The sequence below is a fragment of the Pipistrellus kuhlii genome, unplaced genomic scaffold (genome assembly GCF_014108245.1).
Source record: "Pipistrellus kuhlii isolate mPipKuh1 unplaced genomic scaffold, mPipKuh1.p scaffold_m20_p_10, whole genome shotgun sequence".
NCBI classification, from domain to species: Eukaryota; Metazoa; Chordata; class Mammalia; order Chiroptera; family Vespertilionidae; genus Pipistrellus; species Pipistrellus kuhlii.
Genome location: NW_023425405.1, coordinates 57,333,744 through 57,349,907, shown reverse-complemented (window position 1 = coordinate 57,349,907; position 16,164 = coordinate 57,333,744). Strand labels below are relative to the sequence as shown.

Sequence of the window (16,164 nt, the reverse complement as noted above, 5' to 3'; positions counted from 1 at the left end):
CACTGACCTAGACTCTCGAGTCCAATAATTACAGGCTGTTGTTGTTCCTTGTGATTAAGCCCCTATCCCAGTGGTTGGCAAACTCATTAGTCAACAGAGCCCCAAACCTCGGCTTGAGAGCCTGCAGTTTGCCGACCATTGCTATAGGGGGAAGCAGCCCTATATAAGTCCTTACTCTCAAACACAACGATCACTTTGTAGAAAAGCATTCAGACCAGTCAGAATACTCAATAAATGATTGGTAAATTAATCAACCAAGGCACAAGGTACTAGGGGCTCTTCAGCACAGGGAAGCATTCGTTTAAAAACTACTTAATGGGGGAAATTAAAACTACCTTAAACAGATCTTGGGTAGTACAGATAAGTCACAGGCATGTTTAGAATGTGGAAAAACCACTGTGAGCAGAGCAAGAAGCAAAGGCAGGAAACTATAGCAAAAACCTAATTCAAGCTAAGGTTTATGGATAAACAATGTAAGATTTTGCTGTAAAGGTAACTGAAAGCCAAATCTTGAGCTTTAAATGTGTGAAAGAATTTGAACTTGACACGAGAAGGTGGCCATCTGCAAGCCGGCAGGTGTTCGCCAGAAACCAATCCTTTTGGACTTTGGTTTGGAACTTGTAGCTTCAAGAAGTTTCTAGAGGCTGGGAAGTCCAAGATCAAGATGCTGGCAGCTTTGCTTCGTGGCCAGATGAAGCATCCAAAGAACACCATGTGAACTTGCAGATGGCCTTCTACAAGCCCGGAAAGCGGCCTGGAACAGCTTTCTCTCACAGCTCTCAGAGAACACCAATCCTGCCAGCACCTCGATTTCCAACTTCTAGCCTCCAGAGCTGCTTGTAATACTCTCACATGTAAGAACACAAATGGCATCTGTCCATGGAAGGATGCTGTTATGATCCAAGGATTCTTCTGTTGAATGAGTTTGCTGGAAACTTATTCCCAATATTTCTCTCCAGTTTCCTTTATAATTTTTTAGGGCAAAGATCCCATTTCTCTATCAATTTCCCTGCTTCCTTCCATGGTGTTAACCATAGAAGGATATGTGAAAAGTCATTAGGATCAAAGAGGTACATCTCTTATCTTTGATCATCCTATATAAGTGTAATATGCAAATTGTTCCCTCGACCTGGAGTTCAACCAGGGAGTGGGGTAGGCGGCGGCTATGGCAGCAGCAGCAGGTGGCTAGAAGGGAGGTGCCCCGGCTGGCAGCCACTAGGGACCCTACCGGTGCACAATTTCCATGCACTGGGCCTCTAGTTCTTTTATAAATCAGTGGGTTATGGTGCTAGTCTAGACTGAAGCTACCTCAATTTCTGATAATCTATGATGAAATTCTGCTAAATAATTTGCCTCAAATAATGTGTTTACTTATTAAATGGAACTTTCAACATCAAAATCACTTTTACACACTAATATCTAAAAAAACAAAGAATTGTTGCTTTGTGTTATCATGGGTTGAAATTTCTTAAAATACAATGTCTTGGAAAATGAAAAAAAGCAAAAGAAATTGGACTTCATTCAGCAGAGGGAGGCAGTTCAGGTCTGGAAACATGACCAAGGACGTGTTCTAGGAAGACCGATAATCTAGAATCAAATCCTTATACAGGCACACCTTGTTGTATTGCCTTTCACGGGTTGCAATTTACAAATTGAAGGTAAGCCCTCCACCAGCAAAAGGCTTTATTGCGGTGGTCTGGAACTGAGCCTGTGGCACCTCCAAGGCATGCCTGCATTTAAAGCCTAAACCAATGCCTCTCAAGGATGCCACAAAAGAAACACCATGTGACAGTGCTCTTAGACACTGTGTTAGGTCCACCCCCAGACTAGAGTTCATTTTGTTTGGGATGAGGCTCAGGCACCACCACCACCTCAGATGACTCTAATATGCAACGAGGGTTGAAAGTCATTGCTTTTATCTGTAGTTTATGTTGATACAGTAAGGCTCATATCACAATTTCTTATATATACTCAAAATTCTGAAGAAAACACATCAAGGTAAAATGACCCAGTAAAATTAAAACCAAGAGCACACCACTGAACCATTCCCACCACAAAAGAAAAACAAATATTGAATATATACAACTTATTTAATAAATTAATGTCATTCAAAATACAGTGCCAGAACATTATGCAGTTGAACATGCTAGTAATGTTTGTCGTGAAGCACCTGTGCTCATGTTAGATGGGCGGCGCCGCTCCTGCTAGTGGTTCCGGGATGAATGCCAGAGCAGCACTCGTTACCTGCTCGTCCGCACCGGCAGTGCAGAGGATTCCTGACCGGTTCACCCTCTAATCCTACCCACACACACAACAGGTTAAAAAACACACCCTGACGGCTAACGGGTATCTATACACAATCACTCTACAGTAATGCTTGTTATTAAATTAAGATGTAATGACCTGGTTGACCCACTCTAAATCTTTTAAGATGGAGAAATACAACAGCAGCAGGTAGTTATACGCATGAGCCAATGTTAACGTAATACATAAAGTGGAGGCATTTAGTGATGAATGCTCCACCCGAACCCGCACAATGAGGGACTAGCAAATTTTATTGCAAGCCCAGCAACTTAAGTCTTTACCTGGTAAATGACCAGCTGATTGGAAGACCTGTATTCTAGAGACAAGTATAAGTTAGTGAAAAGAGAGTACATGCACCTAATAGTATAGTTAGACTGGTCCTGCAGTCATAGCTCTCCCTGTGTAATACCATAAAATGGAAGATCTTCCTCAACTATAGTACAGGATTGAGACATTGCGATTCCAACATGGATGTTAGTGTTAAGTGCAGCTGAACTAATTACACCGAAAAACTGTATTCCAGGACTTCAGAACAGAAGCACAGGAACAAAATACATATGCTAAAATAACCTCAGCACAATTTGTGATATACCACACTAGGAACAGGAAACTAGTTTAATACGTGAACTTTTTGAACTGTACATACACAGGGCTAACAATGTTAGATAATCTAGATTCTATGCTCTCATGATACACATAAAATTTTACAATTATTGGATAATCTATTTCATATTATGGAAGCATATCTTTCTGCAAGACTCACTGATATATATTATACTGATGCAAATATTAAGTAGGGCATAAAAATAAAATTTATCAAAGATAGATTTTTATATATTCATATTAGTCCTTTCATAGCCTTTCTTATTTAGCAAAGAAAATGACAAAGCATGTAAATCAGGCGTGCACCTCCTGAACTCCCCAACTGTACAGGTGGTAGTGCAGCCATTTCTCAATCCAGTTCAAACTCCTCCATCCCATCTGGTGAAAAAAGATAGGTTGGTGGTTTCCATGGAGATTCTTCAAGGCAGGATGGATAAAGTTTCCCCACAGTGCATCGAAAGTCTCTCCCTAGGTCCCACAGCACACGTTCAGATATATGCTGCCGCAGAGACCACCGGTCAAGTTCCAGATCATACTGGTAAATGACATATTTAGCTCTTTCATTTAAGTGAGTTTCTCGCATAAACACACACAGAGAATTTGAGATCACAACAGCTCGAACGCAAGGGTCCGAGTACCTCTTAGCAGGAATGTTAGCTGCCATTTTCCACTCATTTTTATTCACATCATAAATTTCCACAGTTACTGAAGACCCATCTACAGTGCCTGAAGGGAATCTTAAACCAGAATTGGTGGCAATGTGTAACCCTCCAATATAGAAAATTTTATCACCAAAAGCTGCAGCTGAAGCAAAAGACCTGCTAGTCTGTCTCATGGCCATTTCTACCCATGAGTCAGACCTTGGAAAATAACAATACATGAGGTTCAGCGTCATCACGTAGATACAGTCATGAACCACAACTGCTGCGCTCCACTGCCAAGCACAAGGCAAAGGGCTCACCATTGTCCACTCATCCTTTTCGGTGTCGTATCTTTCTACGGTCCTCCGGTTAAGCTCTCCACCTACACTATCTCCTCCGATTGCATAGATGTAGCCTTCACAGCAAACCAAGGATGGCTTCACTCGGACAAAAAGCATCGGTGTCTTTGGAAACCAGGTGTTTTGCTGTGCATCAAACCAATAAAAGCAATTCACAGTTCTGAAGGCAGTCTGAAGTTTGCTTGTCTTACTGTGATTTGTTTTTGTGTTTTTCAAAGGAATCTGACCACCTGCTATGTAGATGTCATTATCAGGAGTTACAACGGTCCCAACTTTATGCAAATCAGCTGGTGGGCTGCAGAGCTTGTAAACTTTTTCTGCTTGGGGGCTGTAACAGACAGAAGAGTAAAGACCACAAGAATTTTCTGAAGAGGCTTCAATGAAAATCATCATCTCCTCTTTAGTCATCCCAAGTCTTGGTTTGAAAAACTTGGGCATGGATTTATACAGACCTTGAACCACTACAGACTTATCATTGGGTGGCAGACCTTGAAACCAAGCTCTCTGTGTTACTTCTGAAAGTGCATCGATTCTGATTTGGCTAAGAACTGAAGACAAATACTGGGATCGTGATTCTGTGTTGTACTCTAGCCACAGCATAGCAGCTTCGCGAACCGTCTCCTCCTTTTCCACATTTAAGTTGTCACTACTGAGAATGTCTATCAGGAGGTCATGGGACAGCTGCATGAACGCTTCCTGGTGACACACAGCAGTGAACTTGTGCTCCACCATTCTTTTAGCACTTTGTTTCAATTCCTCACAACTGAACAGATCAGCGAAGCTCAACAACCGCACACAATTCTCTGCATTTATTTTTTTAATTAAATATTCCCGACAACGATGCAACACATCTTCTACCTAAAAGAAAAAAAAAGTTTAATAAAGGCAGAACAGATATTTTATTTTGTGTGGATAACAGTATATTAATTTCTGTACTGTAGTTTTTATTTTTAGATACTTATTTGGGGCTAAGAGATGTTTTCTGTAATAATAAAATTAGAAGACTATACATATAGCTCTGCATTTTTTCCACCTGTCCAGTGGCCTACTTAACTGCCCTATTTAGGAGCCAGTAATGACATTAAACAGGCTCTTAAAAAACAAAAGGGAAAGGTTAGAAGTTCATGTATAAGTTAAAAATATGTCATTGATAGAACCAAATGAAAACGATGTAAATAAATCATAGTGCAGAAAATGAACATTGTTGAGTAGCTGGAATCTGGTTTTATCAATATGGACAAGATAGCAAAATAAAACCAGAAAACCATACATAATGACTAAAATATGCCTTTCTTATCTAGAGAGCTAAGACAACCAATCAAAGGAATAACAAATACATTTCTGTATAGTTATAAATTATCTTTATTTACTTATTTTCTTATTTTTACAGAGCATGGGAGGAAGGAAGAGAAGAGTGGAGGGGGAGGGAGGGTGGAAGAAGGGAAGGAGAGAGGAAAAGATGAGGAGAGAAACATTAATGTGACAGAGACACATCGATTTGTTGCCTCAGGACCAATCAGACAACTGAAGTCCATGCTCTCGACCGGGAATTAAATCCGAGACCCTTCAGTGCAGGGGCCTACCCTCTCACCACCAAACCAAACTTGCAGAGGTAAATTATCTACATTTAGATTACCTAACCTGGCCACTCTAAATTTTCTAGGTTTGTTTTTTTTTAAGAAGAAAAAGTAGATCTCAGATGAATCAGAAGTGTTAAGCCACTATACTTCAACATCACAGAAGTCAAAAAGTAAAGAAAAAAAAATCAAGTGGTTAACTAAAAGCAATTTATGGAGGGAAGTTGGATTGCTTGGATTCAAAACGGGTTGGCCCATCAGTCATTTTACCCTATTAGACAAGTAGCTACTTCTCTAAGTCTCAAGTGTATAAAATGGTTATTTTAAGGTTTAGAACCTAAAATAGAGCATATAGTACAGTACCTGGCACAAAAAAACATTAATCACAAAGCCCTGGCTTGGCAATTCAATTGGTGAGCATCATTCCGATATGCCAAGGTTGTGGGTTCGAACTCATATTATGGCACATAAAAGAACCAACCAATGAATACACAAATAAATGGAACAACAAAATCAATGTTTCTCAAAACAATAAAAATATTTTTTAAAAAGTAAAAAGAAACCAGTTAATGTAAACAGAAGAAACTGCTTACCTGCAGGAAGCAAGCTGTTTCATACAGCTGTTCTACAGTGTTGTCATTTATTGCCAAATTACCCGTGTACGCGTACGTAATTATGATCTGTAAGGTGGCTGCATCCACATTCCTCAGGTGTACGTGTGTCTGTTTGCTTTCACTTAGCCCACTCATGAACATGGCCCTACAGCAGAGAGAAAAACAAACCTTTGTTTTCAGTGTAAAACAAATGTAGAGCTAAAAAGAGAAGCTAGATAACATCAGATGTTTATTTAGGGCATTTGCTGATGAACAACTTCTTGGGAAAACTTTTGAGTAAGACAACACTAAAGTACAATCCAGTGCCAAAGTCATACCAAACTTCTATTCTACCACAGCATTCTGAGTGACAACGCCAATATTCCTTTACATGCAAAACTTGGTTTATTTTCACTTTGCCCTACCACTCTTTGTAGATATTGTGGAGGGTTTGTTTACAAATTGAAGGTAAGACTCAGCAAAAAGATTACAGTTCACTGAAGGCTCACCTAACAGTATTTTTCAGAAAGACTATTTTTTAATTAAAATGTTTTGTTTTGTTTTTAGACATAATGCTATTGGCACACTACTATAGTACAAACTTTTATATGCACTAGGAAACAAAAAAATCAAATATCGCTTTATTATGATATTTGCTTTGTTGTGGTGGTCTGGACCTGAATTCACAATATCTCTGAAGTCTGTCATGGGACACTAATGGGCAATAAAAAGGAACTAAATTAACGATATATGTCATAACACAGATGAACCTCAAAAACATTATACTCAGCAAAAGGAGCCAGATATCAAAAGAAGGGCCACATGGTATATGAGTCCCTGTACATGAAATGTCCAAATATATACAGGGACAAAAAGGAGACTAGTAAACAAAACATTAAGAATCTATTATTTTAAAATTTAAATAATGCTTAAAGAATTCCTATTAATAAAAGCTATCATTCTGCATGTGAATCAAGATTAAAGTACTTACCTAAAATAAGAGCTACATGTGGCAAGGACCATCTTATGACAAGGGAACTCGGTGCCCTCAACAATTAACACTATGTCAGTAAACAACTGCTGTTCATAAAACAGTTTTAACTGTTCCAACAAGGACACTGCATACTCAGTATTGATCTGCCTCTCGTCTTGAGTGGACATGACTGTATTCCATTAATATCTCCCGGAGCAAATTTAAAAAATCAGTCTTACTGATGGAAGGTCAAGTGAATGTTTCAGAAATAATGAAAGGAGAAATTCCGCTTGCTGTTATCGGCAGCATTCAGAACCAAGACTGACACGTTCACTAATTGAATAGTTTCTTGTTTGAGACTTAAAATCACTCCTAGGTCATCCTGTGTTAATTGGTTCTTCAGAGGTTTTCAACACAGTCTGCAGACATTTTGCTCAACTTTGCAATGGTTGTACAGGCTGTGTGAGAAGACAGAGGTAGGCTTCGTGGAAACATCCTATGGTCTGCGGATCTTCTGGAGTAACTAAAAAGAAAAAAAAGTTCAGTTAGAGTATCTAGGCCAGTACACTAGATATTACCATAAAAATGAAACTTGAGGAATGTTTTTTAAAAGTCTATTACATTTAAAATTATATATAGAGTGCATGTCTATGCAGATGGATACTACCTTATTTTTCCACATGTGAAAAATTAGAGGTATCTTACTATTGGAATATACTTTTTACTCAACCCCAAAATGCCATAATTATACGATCAATTTATTTATTTATTAAATATATTTTATTGATTTTTCACAGAGAGGAAGGGAGAGAGATAGAAACATCGATGAGAATCATCAATCAGCTGCCTCTTGCACACCCCCTACTGGGCATGTACCCACAATCAAGGTACATGGCCTTGACCAGAATTGAACCCGGAACCTTTCAGTCCGCAGACCGACGCTCTACCACTGAGCCAAACCAGTTTCGGCTCATTTTGGGGATATATTTTAAATGCATTCATAAAAGCTTTGTATTTAATTTACATTATTAAACTATATGATAGACTCAACTTATTTGCAAGACATAAACTACATATTTTTTAGGCCTGGAGTTCAATTCTACAAGGGAAGTTTATGTAATATTAATCTTCATACAGTGTTTCAATCCTATTTTTTAAAATTAATTTTATTCCTTCCTTTAATTTTTTTATAAGAGCATACAATTTTACTGGGGGGAAAACCAAAAACACAAAACAAGATAAAATAGATGTTTTCTTACATGGAAGACTCCCTTATGTGTAAATTTAATACAAATCCTATCTAAATCCTATTTTTTGAGGATTCATCTAGAAGAATGCACAAGAAAGGAGGGCAATTTTGTCCTAACTTATTTCAAATTAGGAAGAGTGGCTTATTTCAACAATGTTGGAATCAAATGGCTATGCACAAAAACCCAATTTTAACCACATTGTACACCATTCATAAAAATTAAACTCCCACTGAATTAAAGTTTAACTTTATTTGTAAATCAGTATATCCTATATAATAAAAGCCTAATATGCTAAGTGTCCGACTGCTTGTTCAACTGTTAGACCAGTCCCTATAACACGCACTGACCACCAGGGGGAAGATGCTCCAACAGGTAGGTTAGCTTGCTGCTGGGGTCTGGCTGATTGGGACTGGGCTAGATGGGCCGGACATGCCCTGGAGTCAACCTCCTGCATTCCCCCCGTTTCTAAACTTCTTCTAATTTCCTTTCAACATGTACAAATCCGTGCACCGGGCCTCTATTTTGAAATAACACTGATTATTGCAGTATTACAAAGAAATTACAAATAAGGAAGAGAGGAAACTCGTACAGAAAGCTAGTAATAGCTAATTTAAAACTAATTAGATGACTCTTAGTTTCCATAATCAGAAAGTCAAGTGGCTGACACAACACCTAAAATATGAGCATGATTGGGCCCACTAACAATCATGAAATACCATTCATATATCAGAGAGATCACACTGTACTTCCTTGTCCAACTATACTATTACAGAAACTATTAACTTGGTGTAAACTGTCAAATTCCTAGCCAAGTTAACTATGGAAGTAACTGAAACAGATGCAAAGGTAGAATGTGACTTTGGGTCAATTAAGAAATTACTTTGCTATTCCAGACCTGGTAGCTGCACTATAAATCTAAGTTCTACTACTTACTACACAACCTCTAAGGCTAATTAATACCTAAAATCACTAGCTATTTCCCCATATTAATAATGCAGCAAAGCCTAGTGTTAGTGAGAATGTGGAAAATGAGCTTTCTTACAGAGGACTAAGTTGGCACATAACTACCTACAAGACCTTATTCAAAACTCTTGGGACTAGGTATGTTCTGGAATTTTGAATTTTCAGATTTTATAATGTGGTGCACATATCATGTATTACAATGCTCTCTCAAAGAGTATGGGGCAGCACCCCATAATCAAACATACCAGATGTATTGGTTAATAATGCAGATTTTGTAATCAAAGAAAACAATAATTTCAAGAGAAACATCAAAAGTGCTTTATTCAAAGTAATGTCCATCGCTAGCTACACATTTCCCCCATCTTTCAGGTAGTTTGTGGAAACTGGCCCAATAGAACTTTTCTTAGGCAAACCATTCAGAGCCCCAATTTTCCACTTGTTTGTATGTTTTGAAGTGCTGCTCAGAAAGTGCATATGCCATCAATCAGAACAAGTGGTAATCTGAAGGAGCAAGGTTTGGTGAATACAGCAGGTGGGTTAAAACTTCCCAGGCAAGACTTTTTAACGTGTCTAACTGGTTTTGAAGTGTGTGATAGTGCGTCATCATGAAGCAAAATTACTCTGCTGTCTTCTGGAACAGAATTCTGGTCATTTCATGATCAAAGTGTGGTTCAAATTGATTATTTGTTGTTGGTAGCAATAAATATTAATGGTTTCACCTGGTTTTAGAAGCTCATAATATACCACACCTTCCTGATCCCACCAAACGCAGAGCATTGTCTTCTTTCTGAAGCGATTTGGTCTTGCAGTCGATGTTGATGATTGACCTGGATTAATCCATGATTTTGTGCGTTTCGGATTCTCAAAATAATTCCACTTTTCATCGCCAGTCATAATTCGATGCAAAAATGACTTTCTTTTATGCCTTTGAAGCAACATTTTATGACGACTTTTCGGTTTTCCATTTGTCTTTTGTTCAATTGATGTGGCAACCATTTTCCTTCCTTTAAAATCTTTCCCATTACTTGTAAAAGATAGAAAATTGTTTGTTGAGCAACGTTTAATCTTTCTGCAAGTTGCTTTTGAGTTTGACACGCATATTCATCCAATAATGCTTGTAATTGTTCATCTTCAAAATTTTTTGATTGACCTGGACGTTCTTTGTCTTTCACATCGAAATCATCACTTTTAAAGTGCTTAAATCAGCATTCACAAGTATCTTCAGATGGATCATGTTCACCATAAGCTTCCCAAAGTATTTAGCATTACTTTTCTTCAAAATAAACTAATGAATTATAACTTCCTGCAAATGCTCTTTGGCACAAAATTCAACATTTAAAAAATATATATATTTTATTGATTTTCCACAGAGAGGAAGGGAGAAGGATAGGGAGCTAGAAACGTCGATGAGAGAGAAACATTGACCAACTGCCTCCTGCATACCCCCTAGCGGGGATGTGCCCACAACCAATGTACATGCCCTTGACCGGAATTGAACCTGGGACCTTTCAGTAAGCAGACCAACTTTCCATTTTTATCAACTACAATATCTGCAAATGTATGTAATGTCTACATACATTTGAAAGAGAAGATGTATATAAGACAATGCTTGCATTAAGACAGTGGATACTAGGATTAATTAAATGAAAGGGGCAGAGATTGGGAAATCACTGTTGCAGGCTACAATTCCTGATTAGCAAAGTCTAACATTTCAGAGCAGGTCTCATTAGAACATACTTCATAGTGAAAAATGTCAACTAGAATAAGAAATACAAGTCATACAAACATAATACAATGAAATTCAGGATCTAATAAAGTATAATGTACTTTGACATAAAATTTAGGTTCTAATATACTTTGTCTAGACTACCCAAGCTTCCAAGGTTCTAATGAGTTCCACTACACAAAATAATTTCAAACCAAACATTGTTATTAAATGATCATTAGGATTAAATCAGTCAGCAATCCATAGTAATATATATAATTCTACTTAAAAACCTGAAGCACCTCTTCCGGAAAATTATTGCAACTTTAATAATGAGACTGATCAGCAGTTAACTGAGCTGTGTATGTTAAAAGAAAGGCAGGATAAAAAAAATTGGAAGGGTACAAACAAGGACTGCACAGAATGACAGGGCAGGGATCAAATAGTGATAGAAGGGCAATGGGCTATAGGTCCTCACCTGTACCGAGCACCTTCAAGTTGTGTATTACTAACCTAGGTGGTGCTGCAATGGCTACCAATGGCAATCCAGAAGACTGAAAACTTATATTGGAAAGAATCCAAGGCTTTCTGGATGTTAAATATTGCCAAAAAATTAAGAACAAGAACTGTGAAGCCAAATTACTTGGATTGAAAGCCCAATTGGCAATTAGTTGTATGACCTTTTAAAATATATTTACTTTCTGTGATGTAAAATGAGGAATAAAAATAAACTCTACTCAATTAAGGATTAAATGAGTTTTATAAAGAGGCTGGAGGAGTGACTGACACACAGCACTACTATAAAATATATGCAATTGTTTTTATTGATGCATCATTGATGAAGCTTTTTGTAGTCCTGAATCTCCACACCAGTACCACGTCTAGGGGTCCCAATTACAAGGTCTCAGCACTTAAACACAGTTCTCATTTCACCCTGGGTGAACAGTATCTTAGATAAGAGAAGTTCGTTCAAAGTGTTTAGGGAGTCTTTCTGATGGTACAAATCATGATACAACCTAATTCAACAAAGACTAATCCTAAGAAAGCTGGTGCCAGTAAAGAGAAAGGAAATGGGGGCCAGGAAGGCACCAGTCATAAAACAGCCTTTCTTCACTTCAATGGGGAGACAGGCCTCTCTTTAGGGAGAACAAAAGACTGGTGCCAGAAATAGTTTGCTTTCAAGTTATCAAAACAACTCTGACAGTTGAGAATGCTCGGAAGACTTAGTCTTTGAATTGTCAACCACTTCACAGAGTTTTTTGGAATTGTGACAAACACCAATTAAAAAACAAATACTCATCAAGTTTGATAAATTTCAGCAGTGTCCCCTACTCTAATAAAATTCAGAGCTTAGGTCTAGTCCCATGTTCCTCCTTTCTAACCACGCTGAAAAAGAACATGGCTCCATCAAGTAAACTATGCTCAGTACCCTTAAGTAATTTCAGGTCACATTGAATAAATTACCGCACTTTTATTTATTTTTTTTAAATTACCGCACTTTTAAACAATTAAACAAGAACATAAGGAGACTGCCATCTATGACAGGATAATCATGTGTGTCTTTTTTTTTATGTTACTTTTTTCCTCTCAGCTCTGCATTGTGACTTAAGAAAACTTTAGCTAAATTTCCCTGAAGAGAAACTAACCCTTAACTTTTTCACTGGGATTTCAAACCAATGATCTTTTCAGTCACAACAGCAAAGGAAATTATTTCCCAGATATTCAAACATACTCATGAGGTCATTATAGGCAAAGCCACTTAATGATTACAACTACTGATATTACTCAATTTCTTTTAAAAATAAAGGGCAAACTGAGGGATACTTAGAACGTTCTGCCTATCATGTAAGCTACTGCATGCAACCATGTCAGAGGTGTGGGAATAGAGAAAGGGGGAAAAAATTTCGGCACCTCTCATAAAATGATTATATTTTCTCCAAATCTCTTATAATAATCCCTTCTTCCAACACCAAAGGAATCTAGGTACTGCAAATACCTGGCAAGGGAACCAGGAGTAACCTTCATATACTTTAAAAAGTTATTTGAAACCAATCTGTCATTTCAAATATTGTCTTATTCAAATATTAGTTGCTCTATTCAAATGCCACAAAACTGAAAATGATAAGACTGATATATAATGAAGACTTTGGCATTTTCACTCCTATACTTTATGACAGCAGGATCAATCTTTCTTTCCTAGTCTTAGAAATGTGGGCAAGGAGAAAACTCTTGTTTAAAGGTGTGAAATAAAGTTGCATTCCAGTTTCCAGGAGCTGACCACCCACCTTAAACACATTTCGTTGTTCCACAATGTTTGGGTGGTATGAAATGCCTCATTATTCCCATTAACCAAGAGAAAGAAAATCTATGGAAGAGTGTAGACTTAAGTACGATGGCACCTCTATTCCCACCGTCTCCTTACAGCCCCCGTAAATAACGGAAGCTAACATTTTATGGTATTGCTTCTTTTGAGAGCAAAAAGGGTAGAAGGGTTACAGCACGCAAAACTCTTCCTGCAAAACCGTGCGGAGAAAAAGCACCGCGTGTGGCAGCGTGGCCGCTGCCGCCTGCTCCACAGCACCGCCCGGTGCTGGCGACTTTACCGACCAGAGACAGCCTCCGGGGGATCCCAGGGGCCCCCCGAAAAGGCCTTCAACAAGCCCCACCCGCCAAGAGGTCAAAGCGAAGAAGCCAGCTTCACCTCAGGGAGCAGCCAGGTGGAAAGAAAAACAGAATTCCACATCATCGAGGCTGGAAAACGACGGCCCGGTTTTACTTCTCAATTTACTTTTTAGGTCATAGAAGAAGCCCTTTACGAAAGATTACTCAAATAAGATCACAACTCAGAGGAAAGAAAAAAAAACAACAACAGCAAACCAGCACCCTGCTAATGAGAAGAAAATGCGATTTTGGCCAGACCACGCTGCCCATAGGGTTTTGTTTCCGAATGCAGAAGGCACGGCGAGCCAGACCCACGGATTCACACAGCAGCAGCACGTGACCAGCCCTGCAGCCTGCGTCCTCACGCGGCGAAGGGATGCAGACGTCTCACCCAGACAGACCCTCCCTCGTAACAGTAACTTTTCCCTTTGGGATTGTTTTTTCCTCCCTGCACTTGGAGGGCCCATCGCGGCAGCGGACCGCTCGAGATCCGCAGTCCACGGGGCGTGGGTTCCTCCCCGCTGGAGCTGGCTGTAAAAGCTCTCTTGGCCAGCCAACCCAGAAAATAAGAGAGAAACAAACCCAACGTAACGACTCGTCCGCTAACAGCGGGTCGTCTTCTACCACTCTCCGCGGTTTCCCAACCCAGAGGGAGAGGGCGGTGGTCGAGTTTCAGATAAGTGACCGATTTCGGCCTAAAGTAAACAACGTCCACAATTTTCCGTTTCAAAGGGCAGCAGCTCCTGCTTTCTGCCTCAAAAATCACGAGCGGGTCACAATGGGACCTCTGTTCGCCCAGACGGCTTCTTCGGGTGGCCGCGGAGGCACCGAGCGGGGAAGCCCGCACCGAAGGCTGGCCCTGCTCCGGCCCCGGCCCCGGGAGCCCGCCGCCCGCCGTTCAGGGAAAAAACGGCTTCACTTTGGCGAGGCCCGGCCGGAAACGCCCCCGCAGCCGCGCCCGCCCCCGGCCCCGCGCCCGCCCCGCCAGAGCCGCCGCTGAGGGGCCGCCGCGGCGGGAGGGCGGGCGCCGCCCCTCGCCCTGCCCCTCCCCCTCCCGGCGGAAACGGCTCGGGTTTGAAAGATGCCGCCGCCGCCCCCCGCCCGCCCAGCCACAAAGGGCCGACCCCGTCCCGCCACAGCCCTCCTCCCCCCGCTCCTCCGGAGGCCGCGGCGGCCGCCCCCGGCGCCGGCGCCGCCTGCTCACCCGCCTTCCTCGGTCCTGACGGCGGGTCCCGGTGCGGCCGGCGGCTCCGAAGTCCCCGGGCCCCTGGGGCGCGGCGGGGCGGGGGCGTGGTCCCCCGGCGGCCGGAGCGCGGGCCGGGGTCTGGCCTTCGCCTCCCGCTCAGGAAGGCTGGGGCCGCCGCCGCCTCTGCCTTCCGGCTCCCTCCCGAGCCCTCCTCCGCCCGGCCGGCCCGTGCTGCGCGGAAACCCGCGTCCTCTGCGGACGCCGCCGCCGCGCGCTCTTGGGGCCCGACCGCCGCCAGGCTCCTCCCCCGGGAGCCGCACCGCCCCGTCAGCCCGGCCCGCCCCGCCCCTGCGGCTCTCACCCTCCGCGGCCCATTCGCCGCCGGGAACGCGCGGGCCGCGCCGCGGGCCAGCCCCGCCAGGCTCTCCTCCTCGCAGCGCGCGCGCCGGCGGCTCGGGCGGCCGTTTCGCAGTTTCCCGGGTTCCGAGCCCCCCGCCCCCGCCAGGCCCAGCTCCCCCTCCCGCTCCTGGGCCGGATCCTACCGGAAAGCCAAAACAAGCCGGCCGCGCAGGCGCGAAGGGGGAAGCGGAAATGGCAGGAAGGGCGGGGGCGGCGCGCGGCGGCGGGAAGCGCCGCGGAGGGGTTTCCCGGGAAAGGTCAGCAGAGGGCGCGTGCGCGGCGGGGGCTCGCGGCTCCCGCCCCCCCGGGCGCGCGGGGCTGGGTCCGCCTGGGGTTCCGGCGGCGGGCGCCCCGAGGTTACCCGGGGGAAGGAGAGGCCTGGGGACTTTGCTGCTGGGAAATCCGGGAAGCGAGGCCGCAGAGCTTACGCTGGGGGCCGTTTTCAACCCCCTTGAAATACAGAAATTTGCAGGATGGGGTCGGGGCATGAGGACCCGACACCACCAGGCCGGGAGACTGCGGGGCGGCTGGGCGGCTGCTCCGTGGGTTTTGTGTCCGCAGCCCCTTCCCTCCAAAACACGCCCTCCGCTCCCCGGAGCGCGTTCGTCTTCCCGATCCCATCCCCAACGGTTTCGTGTCCTGGTCTCAGACCCAGGCCCGAGGCTGAGCAGTTTGGGAGGGAGCCCTCGGGGTGCGGAGGGGAGGCTGTCTGCGTGAGAAGCTTCCAGATGGTTTGGTGCCGCAATGCGGACTGCCACCCCAGCAAGTTCAAAGCAGCGCCTTCAGCTTTGCAAAGCCAAGCCTTCTGTGTTTCCCCGAAAATAAGACCTACTTACAGGTTTCCTTCTGAGTGAAATATAAGGCATCCCCCCAAAAAACTAAGCCCCCCCCCCCCCAGGCTAAACATGAGAGATTTGGACTACTGATTCTGAAAGAAATGGAGTCACAAA

The 16,164-nt window shown here is 42.7% G+C and overlaps 1 protein-coding gene across 3 annotated transcripts; it reads right to left on the bottom strand.

Annotated features, from left to right (window-relative positions):
- Positions 1 to 2,071: 2,071 nt before the first annotated feature.
- KBTBD2 (kelch repeat and BTB domain containing 2) lies at positions 2,072 to 15,310 on the bottom strand. 3 transcript variants are annotated; one of them, XM_036429892.2, is made up of 4 exons: positions 15,177 to 15,310; positions 7,069 to 7,573; positions 6,078 to 6,243; positions 2,072 to 4,765 (listed from the first exon to the last, which is right to left on the bottom strand). In XM_036429892.2, exons 2-4 carry the CDS (start codon positions 7,236 to 7,238, stop codon positions 3,257 to 3,259), a joined length of 1,845 nt encoding a protein of 614 aa, XP_036285785.1. In that variant the 5' UTR covers positions 7,239 to 7,573; positions 15,177 to 15,310; the 3' UTR covers positions 2,072 to 3,256. The 3 variants fall into 3 exon arrangements, with proteins under 3 accessions (XP_036285785.1, XP_045434616.1, XP_036285786.1); XM_045578660.1 differs by lacking the exon at positions 15,177 to 15,310 and adding an exon at positions 14,834 to 15,114; XM_036429893.1 differs by lacking the exon at positions 15,177 to 15,310 and adding an exon at positions 6,718 to 6,791 and having other exon boundaries at positions 7,069 to 7,211.
- Positions 15,311 to 16,164: the final 854 nt, after the last annotated feature.

Bases quoted from the DNA above. Each gene is read 5' to 3' on its own strand.
- KBTBD2 (XM_036429892.2), bottom strand. From the start codon at position 7,238: ATGTCCACTCAAGACGAGAGGCAGATCAATACTGAGTATGCAGTGTCC. The intron at 6,244-7,068 runs GTAAGTACTTTA...TCTCTGCTGTAG, and splicing joins ACATGTAGCTCTTATTTTAG to GGCCATGTTCATGAGTGGGC. The intron at 4,766-6,077 runs GTAAGCAGTTTC...TTTTTCTTTTAG, and splicing joins AAACAGCTTGCTTCCTGCAG to GTAGAAGATGTGTTGCATCG.